The sequence below is a fragment of the Arachis hypogaea genome, chromosome 17 (assembly GCF_003086295.3).
Source record: "Arachis hypogaea cultivar Tifrunner chromosome 17, arahy.Tifrunner.gnm2.J5K5, whole genome shotgun sequence".
In the NCBI taxonomy this organism is placed as follows: Eukaryota; Viridiplantae; Streptophyta; class Magnoliopsida; order Fabales; family Fabaceae; genus Arachis; species Arachis hypogaea.
This window is the reverse complement of record NC_092052.1, coordinates 3,163,255-3,181,147: the sequence shown is the minus strand read 5'-3', so window position 1 is coordinate 3,181,147 and position 17,893 is coordinate 3,163,255. Positions and strand designations below refer to the sequence as shown.

General features: G+C 36.1%; 3 protein-coding genes across 3 annotated transcripts; all 3 read right to left on the bottom strand.

Moving 5' to 3' along the window:
* Positions 1 to 4,888: 4,888 nt before the first annotated feature.
* On the bottom strand, positions 4,889 to 5,726 carry LOC112765829 (tRNA-specific adenosine deaminase TAD2-like). Its single transcript, XM_025811690.2, has 5 exons — positions 5,573 to 5,726; positions 5,406 to 5,502; positions 5,214 to 5,314; positions 5,053 to 5,120; positions 4,889 to 4,969 (listed from the first exon to the last, which is right to left on the bottom strand). The coding sequence occupies exons 1-4, from the start codon at positions 5,712 to 5,714 to the stop codon at positions 5,053 to 5,055; spliced, it is 408 nt and encodes a 135-aa protein (XP_025667475.2). The 5' UTR covers positions 5,715 to 5,726; the 3' UTR covers positions 4,889 to 4,969.
* A 3,965-nt stretch (positions 5,727 to 9,691) lies between these two features.
* On the bottom strand, positions 9,692 to 12,859 carry LOC112766055 (uncharacterized). The gene is made up of 13 exons (XM_072222174.1): positions 12,819 to 12,859; positions 12,669 to 12,743; positions 12,550 to 12,603; positions 12,307 to 12,393; positions 12,012 to 12,077; positions 11,834 to 11,929; positions 11,645 to 11,710; positions 11,077 to 11,560; positions 10,903 to 10,989; positions 10,660 to 10,788; positions 10,434 to 10,568; positions 10,022 to 10,115; positions 9,692 to 9,936 (listed from the first exon to the last, which is right to left on the bottom strand). Coding segments are annotated over exons 4-12 (1,071 nt in total). The 5' UTR covers positions 12,309 to 12,393; positions 12,550 to 12,603; positions 12,669 to 12,743; positions 12,819 to 12,859; the 3' UTR covers positions 9,692 to 9,936; positions 10,022 to 10,109.
* A 517-nt stretch (positions 12,860 to 13,376) lies between these two features.
* LOC140180833 (uncharacterized) lies at positions 13,377 to 14,484 on the bottom strand. Its single transcript, XM_072222173.1, has 3 exons — positions 14,215 to 14,484; positions 13,599 to 14,101; positions 13,377 to 13,526 (listed from the first exon to the last, which is right to left on the bottom strand). The coding sequence occupies exons 1-3, from the start codon at positions 14,414 to 14,416 to the stop codon at positions 13,449 to 13,451; spliced, it is 783 nt and encodes a 260-aa protein (XP_072078274.1). The 5' UTR covers positions 14,417 to 14,484; the 3' UTR covers positions 13,377 to 13,448.
* Positions 14,485 to 17,893: the final 3,409 nt, after the last annotated feature.

Sequence of the window (17,893 nt, the reverse complement as noted above, 5' to 3'; positions counted from 1 at the left end):
TTCTTTTTCTAAAAAAGGGGTGACAAAACCTACAAGGGGAAAAGAAAAATCACCAACACGGTCTCTAAAGGGAGGGGGATGCGAAACTAAAGTCTGCAAATCAAATTTATCTACAAAGGCATATTAAAGAACTAACCTTTATCTGGAAATAAGGGTTGGAAGCAAAAGCCTTCGAAAGCACAAGAATGCAGTACGAACGAATGCAAGGAAAATTTGAAAGATCGCAGAATTGAAACAATGAAAGAGAGGGAAAGTATTTATAAGAACGTTAGAGGCATAATGGTAAAATAGGGGCAGTCATTAATGAAGATGCACCGTTACCAAGGCTATTGAATCCCTACGCACACCCCTAACGGACACGACGCTTGATTAGACGTAACTGTCAGAACCAAAAGGTCACGAAAGGTCACGTCGGTTTCAAACCATCACGTCGGTCCTCTTACAAATCGGCTACGACCCCGAGTAGAATACTCGAACCCAAATCTTAAAAAGAAATTGGGCTCGAGTAGGGGCACTGTTCATACCCTGGCCCAATAATAAAGGCCCAGGATCCAAGCAAAGAAGCCCAACCTAAAGGGTTGGCCCTCACCCAGTATCAGCCTTCATCCCAAGAAGTCGGTACTGAACACGACCTGCTCCAAATAAGTCGGATACGAGGGTTAGCTGGCAGATAACACTCATTCGAATGAGTAACTGCCCTAGAAACTCTCTAACCACTTCATAGAGCCATATCTTAACCTCCCTAAGATATGGGAACGGTTATCCACCTAAAAAGGTGGCACTACTTTAGCGGTGGTTATTGGTTCCCCACTATAAATACACTGACACCATTCAGGTATCTCTAAGTTCCAATACTCTCTAACCTGCTCACACTCTTGCTAACTTAGGCATCGGAGTGTCTTTGCAGGTACCACCCCCCATTCATTCACACGAACAAGTCGGACGGAGGACACCGAGTAACGGATCCACTCGAAAGCCACCTCCTTCATACGTTTGGGCCAACCAACGCCATTCAGCCCATTAATCTCCGGTTACCCACCGTAACAACCAGTATTAAATCACCGATATTTTAATAATTTTAACTGTTAAATTTAATTAATATAATTATATATTTTATAATTGAAATTAACAATTAAAACTATTAACACACTAATATTTTAAATATATTTAAAAATATTTCGTTTGTAGTAACACACTAATGACTTATGAACATTATGAATTATGATATACAAGACTAATTATTATTTTTTTATGATAATTTTTAATTTGATAAATTAAAGATTAATTTATTGTGATTTAAATTTTATTTAAAAGTTTATTATTAGTCTATAAAGTGTTATATATATGATATAAAATATTAATTTTTAATATTTATTTAAACAGATAAAAAAATGAACTATTTCATCAGTCTAATTTGAGAAAAACCCAAATCAGCCCCTGACAATTACCTCGAAAGACAACGAGGCCCCTGAAAAAAAAAAACCCAACCCGGCCCCTGACAAAAAAAAAACAACCTAACCCGGCCCCTGACAATTACTTCGAAAGAACAACGAGATTCTTGTGCAAAAAAAAAATCAATGTTATTTTTTTTTGCACAGGAGCTAATCAGTCTCAAACAAAATTATCAGGGACCGAATTGGGTGTTTTTTTTTTTTTGGAGCCTCATTGTTCTTTCGAGATAATTGTCAGGACCGAATGTGATATTCACTCTTTTAATTTTAATTAGCTAGCTAACCTAACAAAAGCGTTTGGTTTAATGGCGATGGTGATTAGTTTAATAAAGATTGTTCAATTTTTTGAAAGAAAATTCATTTGATTTGAACTACAACATAAAACTTCTACAGTTAACTTTTAACTTCATCAAGTTGAATGAATTATTAGTAATTTAATAAAATTATATAAACATAAAATCTAATTGCCTTATGGTAATGCTTAAAAGTAGGATAGCAAAACAGTCGAATTCGTCAGGTCAATCTGCTGAAGATTTAAAATCTGTCGAATAAAAAAAAAATGCTAAAATTGCACTGCCAATTATGCGGATTTTGGCGGGCGGGGTGAGTCAGCCTGCTAGGGCCAAAGGCTTTTATTTTATTTTATTTTTTATTAAATAAAAGAGTGATTATTGCTACAAAATTAATAACTATATAATTTTTAAACACTTTTTTTTTGTTTTTATTATTCCTTTAGTTATTAACTTTTTTTTTTTACCAAAGATAGGAGACTCGAACCCGCAACTTCTTAATTGAGTATGGGGAGACTATGCCATTTGAGCTATAACTCATTGGCTTTTAGTTATTAACTTTATTTATTTTATTTTATAATTTCGTATATATGCTCAAATTATGTGACTTATTTTTAAAAATAAAGATGATTCTATTAACAAATATTATTTTAAACAATTTTATTGAAATTAAAAATTATAAAAAAGATAATAAAAAATTATATTATAATTTAGCAATTTTTTATTTGTATTTGATTTTTTAATTATTATTTTTTATTAATTTTAATAAATTTTATTTAAAAAAAATCAAGCGGGACCCACCAATTCACCATAAAACGGGACAGGTTAGCATTTTAAACCCATCTTAGTTGGCCCGCCCTGTTTATGGCACGGGCCTTGGCGGGGAGAGGTGTGGCGGCCCACTTCGCCACCCCTACTTAAAAGAGACAAACTAAAAATAAAATATCATTTTAATAAAATGGAAATTAGATATGGAATAAACAAGGAATTGACATCATCATATTCACATAGTATTTTATTTAAAAAAAAAAAAGTAAATTGTATTTATTTGTATACACATGCAAATGGAAGCATAAGAACAAAGAGCTCATTGCTTAATCAAGCTGCGGATAAACTATATATACCAGCTCCACCTGCACCACTATGTTACCACATTCTCATGTCACTCCTATAAAAATAGAATTATTAATAATTAATTATGCATTTAAATTATTGTTTAACAAGACAAAGATAATATGTATTAATGGTTAAGAAAATACTAATATTAAAATGATGCCTACTATAAAGAGTATATGCATAGTAGAATTGTCATATTCTTGAAATAAGGAGGCTCATGCATGTAGGTTAAGTTTGGATCCCATGAATAGAGAGAAGCAGCCCGAATTGAAAGCTGATCCCACATTGGATTCCGTTTTGAAATAGACTCATACATTCTCTTGAACATTTCAGGAAGCACATAAGTTTTTTTTTTTTTTTGGACGTGGGAAGCACATAAGTTTGAAGAGCCTAACATGTGCATAACAAACAATATTTTTGGAATGCTAATAATCACATTCGTTAAGGCCTGTTTGGCGCCTGTCTTAGTTCTCGAGACACTAAATGTAAAAATATTGTCCTATCACACTTTTTAATTTGAATATTTTAATTTGAATATGAAAGTAAAATTGGTGTTAGACTTAGATATGGGGAATACAGGTGCTTCACAGTCATGTGGTGTCACAGAATTCGGATCGTGCGAGTTCTCCGTCAATAAACGGACGATCTGAATTGCGTTTGATATTCCATTTCATAAAAAAAGTGACAACAACAAACAACTCGGAGGGTCCGTTTTCTAGCTTCCGAAATTCATATTTGTCCAACCACAAGTCGGACCATGCGATTTCTTAAGCAAAATTTTAAAATCAAACAATTCGCATGGTCCGATTTTTGTGTACTCTGAATTTTTTTTAACTTTTTAAACACAAATCCCTCCGATTTGTGTACTCCCACAATTTTAAAAAACACAAAAAATTACCATATTAAAATATATCACTCATTTTGCTTCCATATCAAAATTTTTTAGCCGTCCTGTGATTCTAAAACAGTCGCCAAACGCAGCCTAATATAAATTCATTTCCATGATTTCGCTTTTCTTTATACCTCTGACATTGAGACCTCTTTAGTACTACGCCAGATATCTTTTAAGTACACATTCTTTCCATTTCTAATTGGCTCTTTACTAAAATCAATGTCAACCTGAGATGCAAGTTATCATTGTAGTGAAAAAATAAGCATGTTAACATTTTTTGCATTGAATATTGTTAAATTTAGACCAATCTTATGAACAATGTTATGCAGATTGACATGTACTAAATACTTTTTCGCTAAGTACCCTCATTCGAAATTCCCAATGCAAGTTGTGCAACCATAGTCAACAGTGTGAAAGCCTAGCTGGTTCAAATAATTTTGCGGAGTTGCATAGCACTTTTTTTGGTTTCTCTTTTAATTTTTTTGTTTACATCAACACAACAGGGTAAGAAATTGTACTACATGTTCATTGTTAATCCAATTTTCATGCCTCACCTTTTATGTTTAGAGGAAGCAATTGTTTTGAAGTTTAATAATAATCAAATTATTTATAAATGCGGCATAATTGTATTTCTACAAGTGTGGTTCTCCATCTCGGCCACCTTCATCTTAGACTTGTACAATTAAATTTCATCACAAACTAATTGTTTTATGTAGTAATTTTTATTCATTCTCGCATCAATATGTTAAGAGAACCAAAAGGTAAGAAAACTTTGTGATCAACAATAACTTAGCCACTTTGGTACCCAGAAAATCTGTAATTACATCGTTCTTCCCAAATGCTGAAGGAGAAGACTTACTGATAAACCAAGCTTTTAACATTTCTAACTTCATCAACCAGAAACCTTTTCGAAACAACCCAAAAATTAAACTTTGAGGATTTGATTTTACAACTTGGTATTAACGCCTCTAACCCACAAAGGGCGCTTTCTGGGGAGCCCTACATTTTAATAATTTTAAAAGCGTTAATATTCAGATAAGTAAAGAAAAATTCTAACTATTAAAAAAAATATTAGATGAGTTTTTATCGAATAAGATATAAAAAATACAAATTAAATAAAACTGAAATTTAAATTTTAAGACATTCTTCTAATTGGTCAGCCTTAAGCATTCTTCTTGTGCTGGACATTGAAAGACAGCTTCAACCATATCAGCAACTAACTAGACAGAACTAAAACAATAGAAGAAACTAGTATAAATCACAATATTAGTGACATGAAAAAATAATAATAATGAAAACCAACCTATTGATGTACAAGTTCAAGTTCATTCTTGTAAGAAGCTACTGCTACAGGCCTATGGGGCTTCGGAGCTGAGAATAACATTAAGAAAAGTTATAAAAAAATAAAACAACTGACAAAAAAAAAGAGTTCCAAATACATGGTCAAACTTAGAAGAAACCAACCATTTGGATTTCCCTGTTCATAGAATGTTCGCAGGAGAAGCACCGCTTCTGATGCCATTATACCTCCAGTACATTTAAACCCTTTTCCCAGTGGAACTTCACTATTGATCAGAAAAGGGGAATCTAATGTAAATGATGACTTGCAGTTCAACACAACAAAAAATGAAAATAATTGATTTTGGGAAAGCATACTTGTTGGGTGAGTCAGTGCTACTTTGATGCAATGACAATATTGATCCACAACCTCCAAATTTATCATTTGAGCACCCATAAAACACTTCCTTTATACCTGAATACAACTCACAAAGTTCAAACAAATGGGTGAGGAAACAGTTAAGGGAACATACCTACCTACCTACCTAAAATGGACAAAGCAGAAGCACACATTATGCATGGTTCACAGGTAACATAAAGGGTGCAGTTTGAGAACTTTTCAGCAACCTCAGACATTGATAATCCATTTTTCTGCCACTGCTCTAAAAGCACGTCCACTGCTTCCATTTCTGCATGCCTAGTAGCCTGTGAAAAAAGAAAAGATCATTAACAAATAATCACAGTTCCGAACAACAAAAACTAGATGAGAAAAGTGTTAGAATATAATTAGAATCAATTAGGATCAATTAGTATTATTTAGTATATCTGAAAATTTATTATAGGAGATTATGTCTTTATTATTACGATTCTCTTAGTATCTATAACGGAAAAGCTCTGCATACAAGCCCTAATGGCTTGTATGCCATACAAGTTCATTAAACAATAAGATCAAAATACGCGCTGCTTCAGGTACGTTGATTACACGCGCTATATAACATCGCGCGTATATCTAACTACCAGATTTAAAATATTTCTTTCCCTTTTCGTTTTCGTTATTTTGAGATTTCGTTCTTCTTCTTCTCCCGCGTTTACCCTCCTTCTTCTCCATTGTTCTTTTCTTCTCCTTTTCTCACTAGCATCTTCTTCGTTTAGGTTACCTTTGTCTCTCTCTGCAACTCCATCTTCGTTTTCTATTTTTGATTTGTTGTTTTTCGAAATCAAAGTTTGATCTCGTTTTGAAGATAATGGATCATTCAACCTCAGATTGTCATCTGAATGCAGGCGAAGTGGATTATGAGTCAGAATCTAACGAAGTCCCTAAGGTTTGATTTACATAGGATTAGTATGAAATTTCTTTCAGTAATTTGTATAGCATTGTGTAGTTGAAAAATTGCTGAACATTACTGTGAAAGTAACACGTTTACGTGAATCTGTCGATTCAATGTATTAGTTGTGATTAATTACCTGGAATTTGTAGCAGACGCTCGGGTGTAGATCAATTCTTGTTTGGGTGTACTTTAGCTAGAAGTGTGGGTGTATCTACACTTTACTGGTTTTTTGTTATTTTAATTTACTTGTTGTTGTTCAGCTGTATTATAACAGACATGATTAGGTGTGTTTTTAGAACTGTATTATATCTGCATGCTGTGTATTTACAGTTTATGGCTTTAAAAGTCATTCTGTAGTTGAGTTGTTGCGGTTAGGGTGTATCGTATTAGACATGATTGGGTGTATTTGAATCATATCTATGGGTGTATTTACAGTTCTGACACGGTGTATTTTGCAGCCTCTCTCAGTTGTTGATGACGAGCTTGTTCCAAAGGTTGGAATGACCTTTACTACCCTTGAAGATGCTGAAAAATTTTACAGGAACTACGCTAAGGCTGCAGGTTTCTCTACAAGAGTTCGGTGCACAAATAGGAAGGGAAACGAGATTAAGAACCAACTGATTACATGTAGCAGAGAGGGAAAATGGAAATCTAAAATATCTCCGACCGAGAAGACCAATCCGACAGCCGGTCTAAACTGTCCTGCAAGAATTTATATACACACATTGAAGGATGTCGGTGCTTGGATCATTTCAAAGGTTGTGCTGGATCATTCACACCCCTGCTGTCCAAGCAAAGCAGAGATGCTCAAACAGCACAGGGAACTAAGCATGTCCATTCGTCGTACGATAGAGAATAACGAGGAGGTCGGTATCAGACCAAGCAAAACCTACCAATCATTTGTTGCGGCTGCCGGGGGTCACCGCGAGTTAAATTTTATCGAAAAGGACGTGAGGAATTACATTACCAGGGAAGTGCGGAATGTTTCCGAACAAGAAGATGCAAAGGAATTCGGGAAATATTTCTTAAGAATGAAAGAGAAGAATCCGAATTTCTTTTTGAGCTCCAACTCGAAGAGGATCAATCGATTAAGCTGGCTTTTTGGGCCGATGCAAGAAGCAGAGCCGCCTTTGAGTATTTCGGAGACGTCATTTCATTCGACACCACCTACAATACAAACAGGTAACAAACTGTCCCTGTTTATGATGCCAAATTAATTTATTTTTACGAATCCGCAGTAGAGGTGTATATTGGCTGTTTCATTGGGTGTATGCGAAGCATTTGTTAGGGTGTAGCTAATGATTTTGCATTCTGGACCATGGTAATTTGTTTCAGGTATAATTTGGTCTGTGGTTCTTTTGTCGGGGTGAATCACCACGGTCAATCAACACTTCTCGGATGCTCTTTGATGAAGAACGAAGAAATTGAATCATTCAAATGGTTATTTCAAAGCTGGCTTCGTTGCATGGGAGGAAACGCTCCGAAAGGGTTTCTCACCGATCAGTGTGCATCCATGAAAAGGGCTTTAGAGGCCTGTATGCCAACAACAGTTCACCGCTGGTGCATTTGGCACATCATGAAGAAGATTCCAAGCAAATTAAACGGGTACAAGGGACATGCCGATATCGAACAAGAAATGAGCCAAGTTGTTTGGAACTCTCAAAGCAAAGACTCATTCGATAGGAATTGGAACGATTTTCTGCTGAATTTTGGTCTTGGGGACAACAAGTGGCTTTCAGGTAATGTCTTTTTAAAATCTGCATCAGAGGTGTAAGTTGCATGTTTTCTCGGGTGTATTTATAGACTGTCTTTGGGTGTATTATGCAGATCTGTACGAAGACCGTCACATATGGGTTCCTATCTATCTGGATCACCATTTCTGGGCAGGGATGAGAAGCACACAAAGGAGCGAGAGCATGCATTCATTTTTTAACAAGTATATCACCCGGAACAGCTCGCTTATTCAGTTCGTCAAACAATACGATAATTGCCTCGGAAGCAGGGAGCAAGCAGAGAGAGAATCAGATGCTGCAGATTTTCATACGGTCATACCGTGTGCAACGAAATCCTGCATTGAAGCTCAGTTTCAAGATGCATACACTCACGCAAAGTTTAGGGAAGTCCAAGCGCAATTCAGAGGAAAGGCGAATTGCATCACCAGACTGAAGAATTCCGCTCTAGGCTATTCAGTATACGAAGTCGGAGAACAAGTTTCCAGCTCAATATTCAACAAGTTCGTGGTTACTTACGACTCGGTTGCAGCCGAGGTAAAATGCCATTGCTTATTATTCGAGTCGAGAGGGATACTGTGGCGTCACGCACTAAGCGTGTTAAGCTTCGAACAAGTAAGCCAAGTGTCACCGAGATACATACTGGAACGATGGAGCAAGAAGGTAAAGAGGCGACACACACACATCAAGAGCAGCCACGACGAGCCACTAATGGAGCCAAGAAGCAAGAGGTTCGACCAATTGGTTTTTCGTTCGCAAAATATATGCGAATTTGCCTCCGAATCGGAGGAGCTGACTGCAATTCTGCACCCCGCGTACGATAACGTCATGGCCGAGATGGAAGCATTAAAAGCCAAAAGGAAGGGGACATCTTCTTTATCCCATGAAGACGCCAACTTGGAATCCGTTAACGAGCTTCAAAGCCCGCCAAGGATTCGAACAAGAGGACGTCCAAAAAACAGGCTAGGTTCAAAGCTGGAGAAACAGATCGCAAATGCCACAAAGAAGAAGAAGACGAAAGTTTTAAGCGAGGTAAAAGTAATGTTCTTTAAATTTGTGGCGATTGAGTTTATTTTTCTCGTTAATAGTTTAGGTAATGTGTGTGTGTTATATTTCAGATAAACCTGTTTGATGCTGCATCAGCAGCGCATTCAAATTGCAGCCAATATCAAGGACACGTTATGAGTTATCAGTTCAGGGTACCAGCAGCAGGGGATAACTGGTTGGGTGTATAGTTTTACAGAATATGGGTGTAAAAGCACCGTTATTTTGGGTGTATTTTCGTTAATTCACAATTTAGATATAGACACATATATAGATATATATAAAACAAAAGCTGTAAAAATTCTCAGGTTATGGGTTTATATTTGATTTGATGTTTTTCTTCATATTTTAGTACATGTAATTCATACATTTTGAATACAGCGCAGACAGTTTGGGTGTATATTTTATACAACCTTGAGTGTATTATTAGACTTGCGTTGGGTGTAGCAGTTTATAGTTTGTGTTTATATATGCCTTGATTTTTTCCTTCATATTTTACCACCTGTAATACAGCTTTTGAATACATCACAGACAGTTTACCAGCACAGATAGTTTAACTATGGGAAAAAATATACATGGAATAGAAGTTGTTGATAAATGGCAAATATTTACATCATTTGTTCAATTTACAAACTACCCAGTTTCTATATCAGTAGAATTAATCTGACAAAATGGACTTAATAATATAGAGGATGGCTTCGATAGCCTTATAGCACTACTCTCTCTAATTGCCCGATCTCTCTGTGTATTCATCTCACTGAATAGTATCCGGGATGCGTATTCCACTCTATAGTGGTCCACCTCCTCCTACAATAAAAAAGTATATTCTGTTTAAACAGCAATATTAATTCAGTAAAGTAATACAGAGTTATATGGTTTTAAAGACAGTTACATGTGGCCAATTATCCCATTGATACTTCCCCTTTTTGATGTTTTCCGGCTCAATTATCTCCATCCACTTCATAACGTACACAGCGCAGTCATAGCTGAAAACAAAGAAAATAAATTACAAATCTCATTTACAAAAGTTTAATGTTCAGACTCACAAATTTATACCTTGTTTTTTGGCCTGATATTTTAACATATGGTGATTTAATTTCCTTCTCCCTCTCCCCTTTCTGAAGAGGCCCCCCGCCGGCATATGTTATCAATCTTGAAAATACGTATCCCTTAAATACGAAAACAAATCAGTAATACACCCGAATGAATGGACAAGATACACCCAACTGAATGGACAATATACACCCATCACAACTAACGAAATAGACCTATCTATTAAAGTAAAGAAGACAGAGGCAACTTACAGTGAATTTATTAATGGTCTTTCTCTCATCAGTGGGAGCTATTTTGTGTAGCGGGTCAAGTATTTGACATTTCCGCTTTCTTGTATTTATCAGCCATAACCACCAATGCCCGGCGTAGCAGACAGGGGCAAAAATCTGAAGGATTGCCACACATGGAACAGTGTGTTATTTTATTTTGCAAATAAGTAAATAAGCGTACTAACAAATTTAGCAAACGAAAACTTACATATGGGTGCGAAGTCAATTTTTTTCTATCTATGAAGGGAATGAAACTCGGGTAGGCTTCCACCCTGAATTCCTTTTTCGTTTTTGGTGATACGAATTCCCCGTTTGGGTGATCCGAAAGCGCCATGCACTGCAAGAATGGGAAACGAGAAATGAAATACTAAACTTACACCCAATGGAACGTGACAAATACACCCAAATCAATACAGAAAATACACCCGAAGATCGTAGAAGTAACACTTACCACAATATCGGGGGGGAGACAGTATATTTGTTCTTGAAATCTCTTTTCATTTTTGTTGTTGAGGATGAGGCAGATGGCAGATACAATCTAGAAATATATGCCGAAATCAATTTTACATTAATAAGCATTGTAATTGACTTTGGTGTAAAAACAGTAATCTTATTCTAATATTACCTGAGATTCTATATCACTTTTTACCTGGAGGGAAGCAAGGTGCATTCTCATCAAAATGTATTCTCCTTGGCCAATCAGAGTGCACATCTCCTCATACTCGTTAGTATTGCCATCTGCATCTTCCTTCAGTCTCGTCCCCCAGATGTAGCACTTTTGTTTCATATCATCCGTAATCTGATATAATCCCCGAGGAGTTTCAAACTTTGCAGAACTTTCTCCCCCAGTCTCCCTCTGAATTTGTGGACTTGTGTTTTTTCCCTTCGTCGCGCTGCTTGCTATTCTTTGGACCAAACTGTCCAATTGTTCTATCAAATTCGCAGCTTCTGGAGATTTTTCCCTTTCTGTCTCCTGCGTTGACGCCCCCTCCTGGCTTGAATCAGTCAATCCAAGGCTGAAGGATGGCACCCCTGGATCTGTTTTCGGAACATAGGAAGCTGTCCGTGCCATCATCAACAGGGCAGCAGCGTCTTCTGCGTCTGGATGACTGCGTCATCATGTATAAGAATAAGAATAAGAATAAGAATATACAGATGATAAGCAAAGATTGATTTTAGTCTGATGAACTTACACTTTAGTTGGAGCTGGGGGAACCGTGGGTGTAGTCTCTTGAAGTTGTTTGGGGGTTTCAGGAGTGCTGCACAGTTACAAAAAATTAATCACGGCGTAAAAGAAACTAATCAGGAACAATATACACCCAAACTGTTAGCTAATATACACCCAAACTCCAAACAAATATACACTCAATACTATTTCTTACGTTTCTGTATTCCCTTCAATCTGTAGCATAGGGGTTGGTTCAAAATCTGTCTCTGTGGTTGTTTGGGATGCCGGCACAAAAACCTGAATCGGGACTCTAAACAAGAAGAAAAATGAAAGGTTAACAACGCCTTTGAAAATAATAAGGTTATAAGGTTGAATATTATTGTAAAACTCACATTGCAAGCGCTTCGGACGGTGTCTGTTCCCTCACAACCATCATATTCGAATCAGACGGACTCAACCTAAAATACACCCAAAGAAATTCAAGAAATACACCCGAACAATTCAAAAAGAAGACAGGCTTTGTTTTTTTGAGAACTTACATACTTGCAGTTTTTGCTTTTTTTTCCTGCCTTTTTTTCTTGAATAAAATAATAAAGGGCTTTTTTTTCTAAAAAAAAATATATACAGAATTAGAAGTAGAAGGGTAATAGAAGAACAAAAGTAACGGTTATTTGAAAGAGAAATTACATGCTCTGTGACGGCTGGTTTACACTACTCTGTTCTGTGTTTCCTTGAGAGGAAGGAGCATCAGTTCCCAAGTTCACAGCCGGTATTCTAAGACAGATTTGATCCAAGCAACACAACAAAGTTAATATTCCAACTTATTAGACAACATACACCCAACTTGATCCACTCAATACACCCAAATGGTACCACAAGACACACCCAATTCATGATAACAAGATTTTATTAAATAATAAAGCTTCTTACGTTTCAGACGACACATAGCGACCTTCTGTCGATCGCAGGTCAGGTTGGTTCTCCCTGCAAACAATTATTAGCATGCAAAACACAATAAAATATGAAATAGACAGCCCATCAAGACATACCCCTCTGCAGCAGATTTATCAACGTTTTGCCCTAGCCATTCATCCAGTTCGTCACTTGATATTTCATATGTCTCACTACATTCATAAAGGAAGATGTTAACAAAAACAATTACGACGATAGACGGTAATATAGCTTACGAGGTACTGTACCCGTCAAAGTATTGATCTTCTTTAGGAGGTGAATCCTCCACAACAACTTTTTTCTTTTTTGGTTGTGTTCTGGGTGGAAAAAAAAGAGTACCAATCAGAAATAAAAAATTAATTTTATCGCAGAATATTATGCAAAGAAGTGCTTACTTTTTTTGTGTTGTTTTTATTTTTTTCTTTTTCTTCTCCTTCTCTGTAGGTGATGATTCTTCGCTCCTATAAGTTAATAATAGACACTTCAGTTAATACACAAAATCTTTATAATGAAGCCAAAAGAAAGGAGTAATAATTTCAGGACATTACTCATCACTTGGTTCAGATTCAGATTCTGAATCAGAATCTGACTCCTCTTGCCTCTGCTTTCTTTTTCTGGAGTCCATTCTGGAAGGCAAACAATCATTATTTAGAACATACTAAAAATACACCCAAATGAATTCACAAGATACACCCAACTGAATATACAATATACACCCAAGTATGGTACTTACTTTTTCCCCTTTTTGCTGGGGTATTTTCTTCCTGAATCCTCCGAGTCTTCTTGAGTCTCAGACTCAGAGGTAGAAGTGTCACTGTCAGTAGCTGTTTCTGTCTCCGAAGACGATGTTGGACTCGCCTTCCTTTTTTTTGTTTTTTTTATTTCTTGTTTTTTTTCTTTTTTTCTTTTTCTTTCATTTTTTCTCTTGCTCTTGTCTCCGCCATCTTCACAATCCCCTGAAACATGAGATATTTTAGCTAGCAGCATTCAGGTAAATAAAATACAAGCAACAAATTATGTTTACTTACCAAAATTTCTTCTTTTTCTGCAGTCATTCTTTCCACCAACTTCTCCTTAGTCCAGTTGGCAATCCAAGGCTTTGGTGGTCTTTCGGCCCTCTTCTTGCCTTTGTTTTCAGAAAGATGAAAGTATATTATCATGAGGGCAAAGAGGCAGCCATCAATTGCCTTCTTCTTCTTATCCTGGTAGTCTGTGATGCCTTTGATCAAGAAGGTCAAAACATGCGCCCCCCAGTTTCTCTCCGATATGCCGTCCATCTTAAAAATTGGGGCGAGGTGCACGGGCGATATTTTGTTTATCGTCGTTGGCAAAAGGAACGCCATCTGTATGTAGAGGATGAATATCCTCTTGAACATCAGGCGTTCCTCTTCGCTGCCAACGCCGATTTCCATCATTTCATCGGTAAGACTTTTGAGGGTCTTACCCTGGAATCTTCTATAAATTATTTTGTCATCATCAGAAAGTTGCTTATAAAGTTGCTTATACTCAACTTTCTCAGGAAACAGATTTCCTACAAAAAAGAAAACAACAAAGTATCAAAATCGGTTCAAAAACACCCAAGCATCAACCTTAAATACACCCAAGCATGAACTTAATATACACCTATAATTTTGAGCTAGTTACCTGTTGCATTGATGCCAAGTGCATCACCTATTGTCTTTGGTGTTATTTGGAAAGAACCATATCCTGTCTTCAGTCTGTTCTCCCCAAGTTTGAAGTTGTTTGCCAGTTCCCTTAAGAGTTGGTGATCCACCCTTAGAGGTGGGACGTGCATCAACCCACCAAATCCGAGATCCCTGACAATTGCCTTCTTCTCCTCAGCCATGTTTCTGAACTTATCACTCAGGAGATGTGTGGCACACTTAAGGTCTTTCGTTTGGTTTCTTGGTGCCATTTTGTCTGAAACAAAAAATACACACAAATATACTCCCATTAGTAACAGTAAGATACACCCATATGTAAGAATCAGATACACCCATTGATAACAGTGAGATACACCCATTAAAATTATTCAGATACATTCATATATATCAGTCAGATATCAGTCAAACATGTTTCAATATCAAGCAACATTACAAGGTCTAATAACAGTAAGGTACACCCATATGTAAGAATCCGATACACTCATTGTTAACAGGGAGATACACCCATAGATATTATTCATATAAATCCATATATATCAGTCAGTTATCACTCAAACATGCTTCAATATCAAATTAATTCAGATATCAGTAAGATACACGCATATATGAGTCAGATACACCCATTGATAAGAGTAAGATACACCCATATGTAAGAATCAGATACACCCATTGATAACAGTGAGATACACCCATTGAAATTATTCAGATACATTCATATATATCAGTGAGATATCACTCAAACATGCATCAATATCAAGTCACATTACAAGTTCAAACAGTATACAACCCCCAATCTACGGAATAAAGCCCCAAAAATCAACAACAGTAGCAAGAGAACTTAGAACAAGAATGTAGAACGACGTAGAACTTAGAAGAATGACGTAGAACTTAGAACAGTGTGACAAAGAAGCAAGAATAATAGCACAGTAAACCCTAGAGAAGAACGACGTAGAAGAAAACTAAAATTGGGAGGTTTTCTTGATGAACTTACGTTGAGTGTATTTGCTTCGTTTTCTCTTCAGATTCTTCACGGAGAGTTTGATGTTGTTTTGATGGAGGTTTCGAACAACGATTTGTATATTTTGAACTTTGATTTTTGCTCGAAATTGGGAGCGTTTCCTTGGTTTCGAACCGTTTTGAGAAGTGGAATAAGTGGAGGAAGTGGAAGAGTCTGCCATACGTAACCGTTTGTGTTGAGCGCGTGATTTTGACGCGCCATGTTATGCTTCCTTATGCGCGTGTCTTCGATTTGGGCTGGGCCAACTTGGATGCTTGGATACTTGTATGTGTAGCAGGCCCGTATCTATAAATACCCTTTTATATTGTATTATTTCAAACATTTTGGATAGACAACTTGATTACACTTAATAATACACAAATCCTTTCTTCAGTCTAGTTTCTTATTTCTAACATGGTATAAAAGAGATAATAATGCAATGGATGAAATTACATTTCTAGTCTCAGTGGTTCGGTTCCTGCCGCAGGATATAACCTTCCCGTCATCAACAATCACACAGCTGCCACGACATAATGTATTCAATTGCAACTTGTTGACAAGTTCAGTGTTTGATATCGTAATTTCAATAATTCAAATTTTATGGAAATGGAGGTAGATGACTTACCCAACGGGTACTTCAAGGGAATCCATAGCTAAGTTTGCCTGATCTATTGCAAGTTTCATCAACCTAACGGTCTCCGAACACGAATCACTCATCCTCTGCTGGTGGCGGTGACTGCTACGACCAACACCAGGGGGTTCCGTCGGTGGACTTTGTAAAGAGAATTCTTTTTGGGTCAACTGGCCCACGGCCCAATAAACAAAGAATGGATCAAGCCCATTTTAATTTTTTATCAAATAATTTATTTTTATCCAATTTATTTTTTAAATTTATTTATAAATTCACTCATTCATAAATTAATTATATTTTTATTTAACAATAATTATAAACTCATATATTCTTTTCTTTTCATAATTATATAATATCTATTAGTCTCATTTTTCAATAAATAAGCATTCTATAATTTAAGTTAGTATGTTTTAAATAAAGATTAACATATATAAATTTTTGTACTTTACATACATATGTCTCCATAAGGGTTTTAATAATGAGTTTACATTTTGAATATAATACAGTAACTTTGGTCTTCCTAACCACAGTTTAATATATGCATACTGGATCATCAGTCTTCAAACTACAACATTTAACTCTAGAAGCAAAAACTAACACTCCAAACAATTTAATCAAAGGTTGAGCCATGAAACTATTTATTCAAAGAACATTAGATCATTCATCAATGAAATGAACTCGAAAAAAGGTTTTGCCAAAATATATTTTTACAGGCACTCCTTCCACTTAGCTGAACCAACCAAAAGGATGTGTTTTTTTTTTTTTTAACAAAACACATGGGAAAAAAATCTTTCAAGCAAATCCACAATTCAAAACGTATACTAAAATTAAATTAAAATTACAAAAAAAAAAAAAATAGTAGAACCAGAAGCCAAATAGTGAAGATATAGAACAGTAATCAACTACAAAAAATCAATAGGTTGAACAGAAAAAATAAATGAAAAAAAAAGCAAGAGACTGAATTAGAAATAGATCCTTTGAGACTACATTCATGAGGAGTTAATGATGTAGACAGAGAGTGGCAGACTGAGTGCAGGACGACGACATCTGGCGCGTGTGCTGCTGCTATGCGTGAAGATCGACGGTGTGCTGTTGCAGAGGGACAAAGAAAGGGAGTGGTGGAAGATGAGGGAGGAGTTTCGGTGCCGTGAAGAGTTGAGAGGACTCCTCGGAGCTGAGAGCCCGAGAGTAAGGGTGTTAGGGACCTAAGGTTTCATTTGGGAGTGAGCGGTGTTTAGGTAGGTTTTTTTTTTTTTTTTGGGTCAATGGGTTGGACAATTCCAATCTTAGGTACCCCAGTGAATTGGATAACTTCTAATTCTAGGGATATTATATCCACATACTCCTTACATTTTTTACCACATTTTTTTTCAATTACAATCTCTAGAGTTTGAACCCTAGACCTTTGAGGTAAGATTTTTTTTTTGTCAATAGATTGAACAACTCCTAATCATAAGTTACACACTCACACACACCACACCTACACACATGAAATCCTCTCTTTTTTTTTTTATCAAGTTTGCACTACATGAGACTTGAATCTAGGACCTCTTGATAAAAAAGACCAGATTGATTAGCGTTTTTTATTTTTAGTTTGTTCAAAAAAAAAAAATTTCATTTGGGTTGGTCTATTTTGTTCGAATTTGGTGAGTTTTAAATAACTTTACCATTCTGACCAAAAAAAAAAAAACTTTTACCATTTGCAAAGTCCACTTACCTACAATTATATTAAATTAGCAGAATATCTACATGATACGTGAACAACACAAATGATTTTATGACGAGATAAAGTTAACGCGTATTTGGTTTTTTATTTGGTATTGAAAATCGAACAGCATCATTGTGATGGTTACAATATGAACTTCATAAAAAAATATTGGGATGAGATTGGTCAAGAATTTATTACAGCTGTGCTGGGATTCTTCCAAAGTGCAAAGCTACCAACGGACGCTAATGTAACATGGGTAGCGTTAGCTCCAAAATTTGTGGGAGCAAAGGAAATCAAAGACCTAAGGCTGATTAGTATGGTTG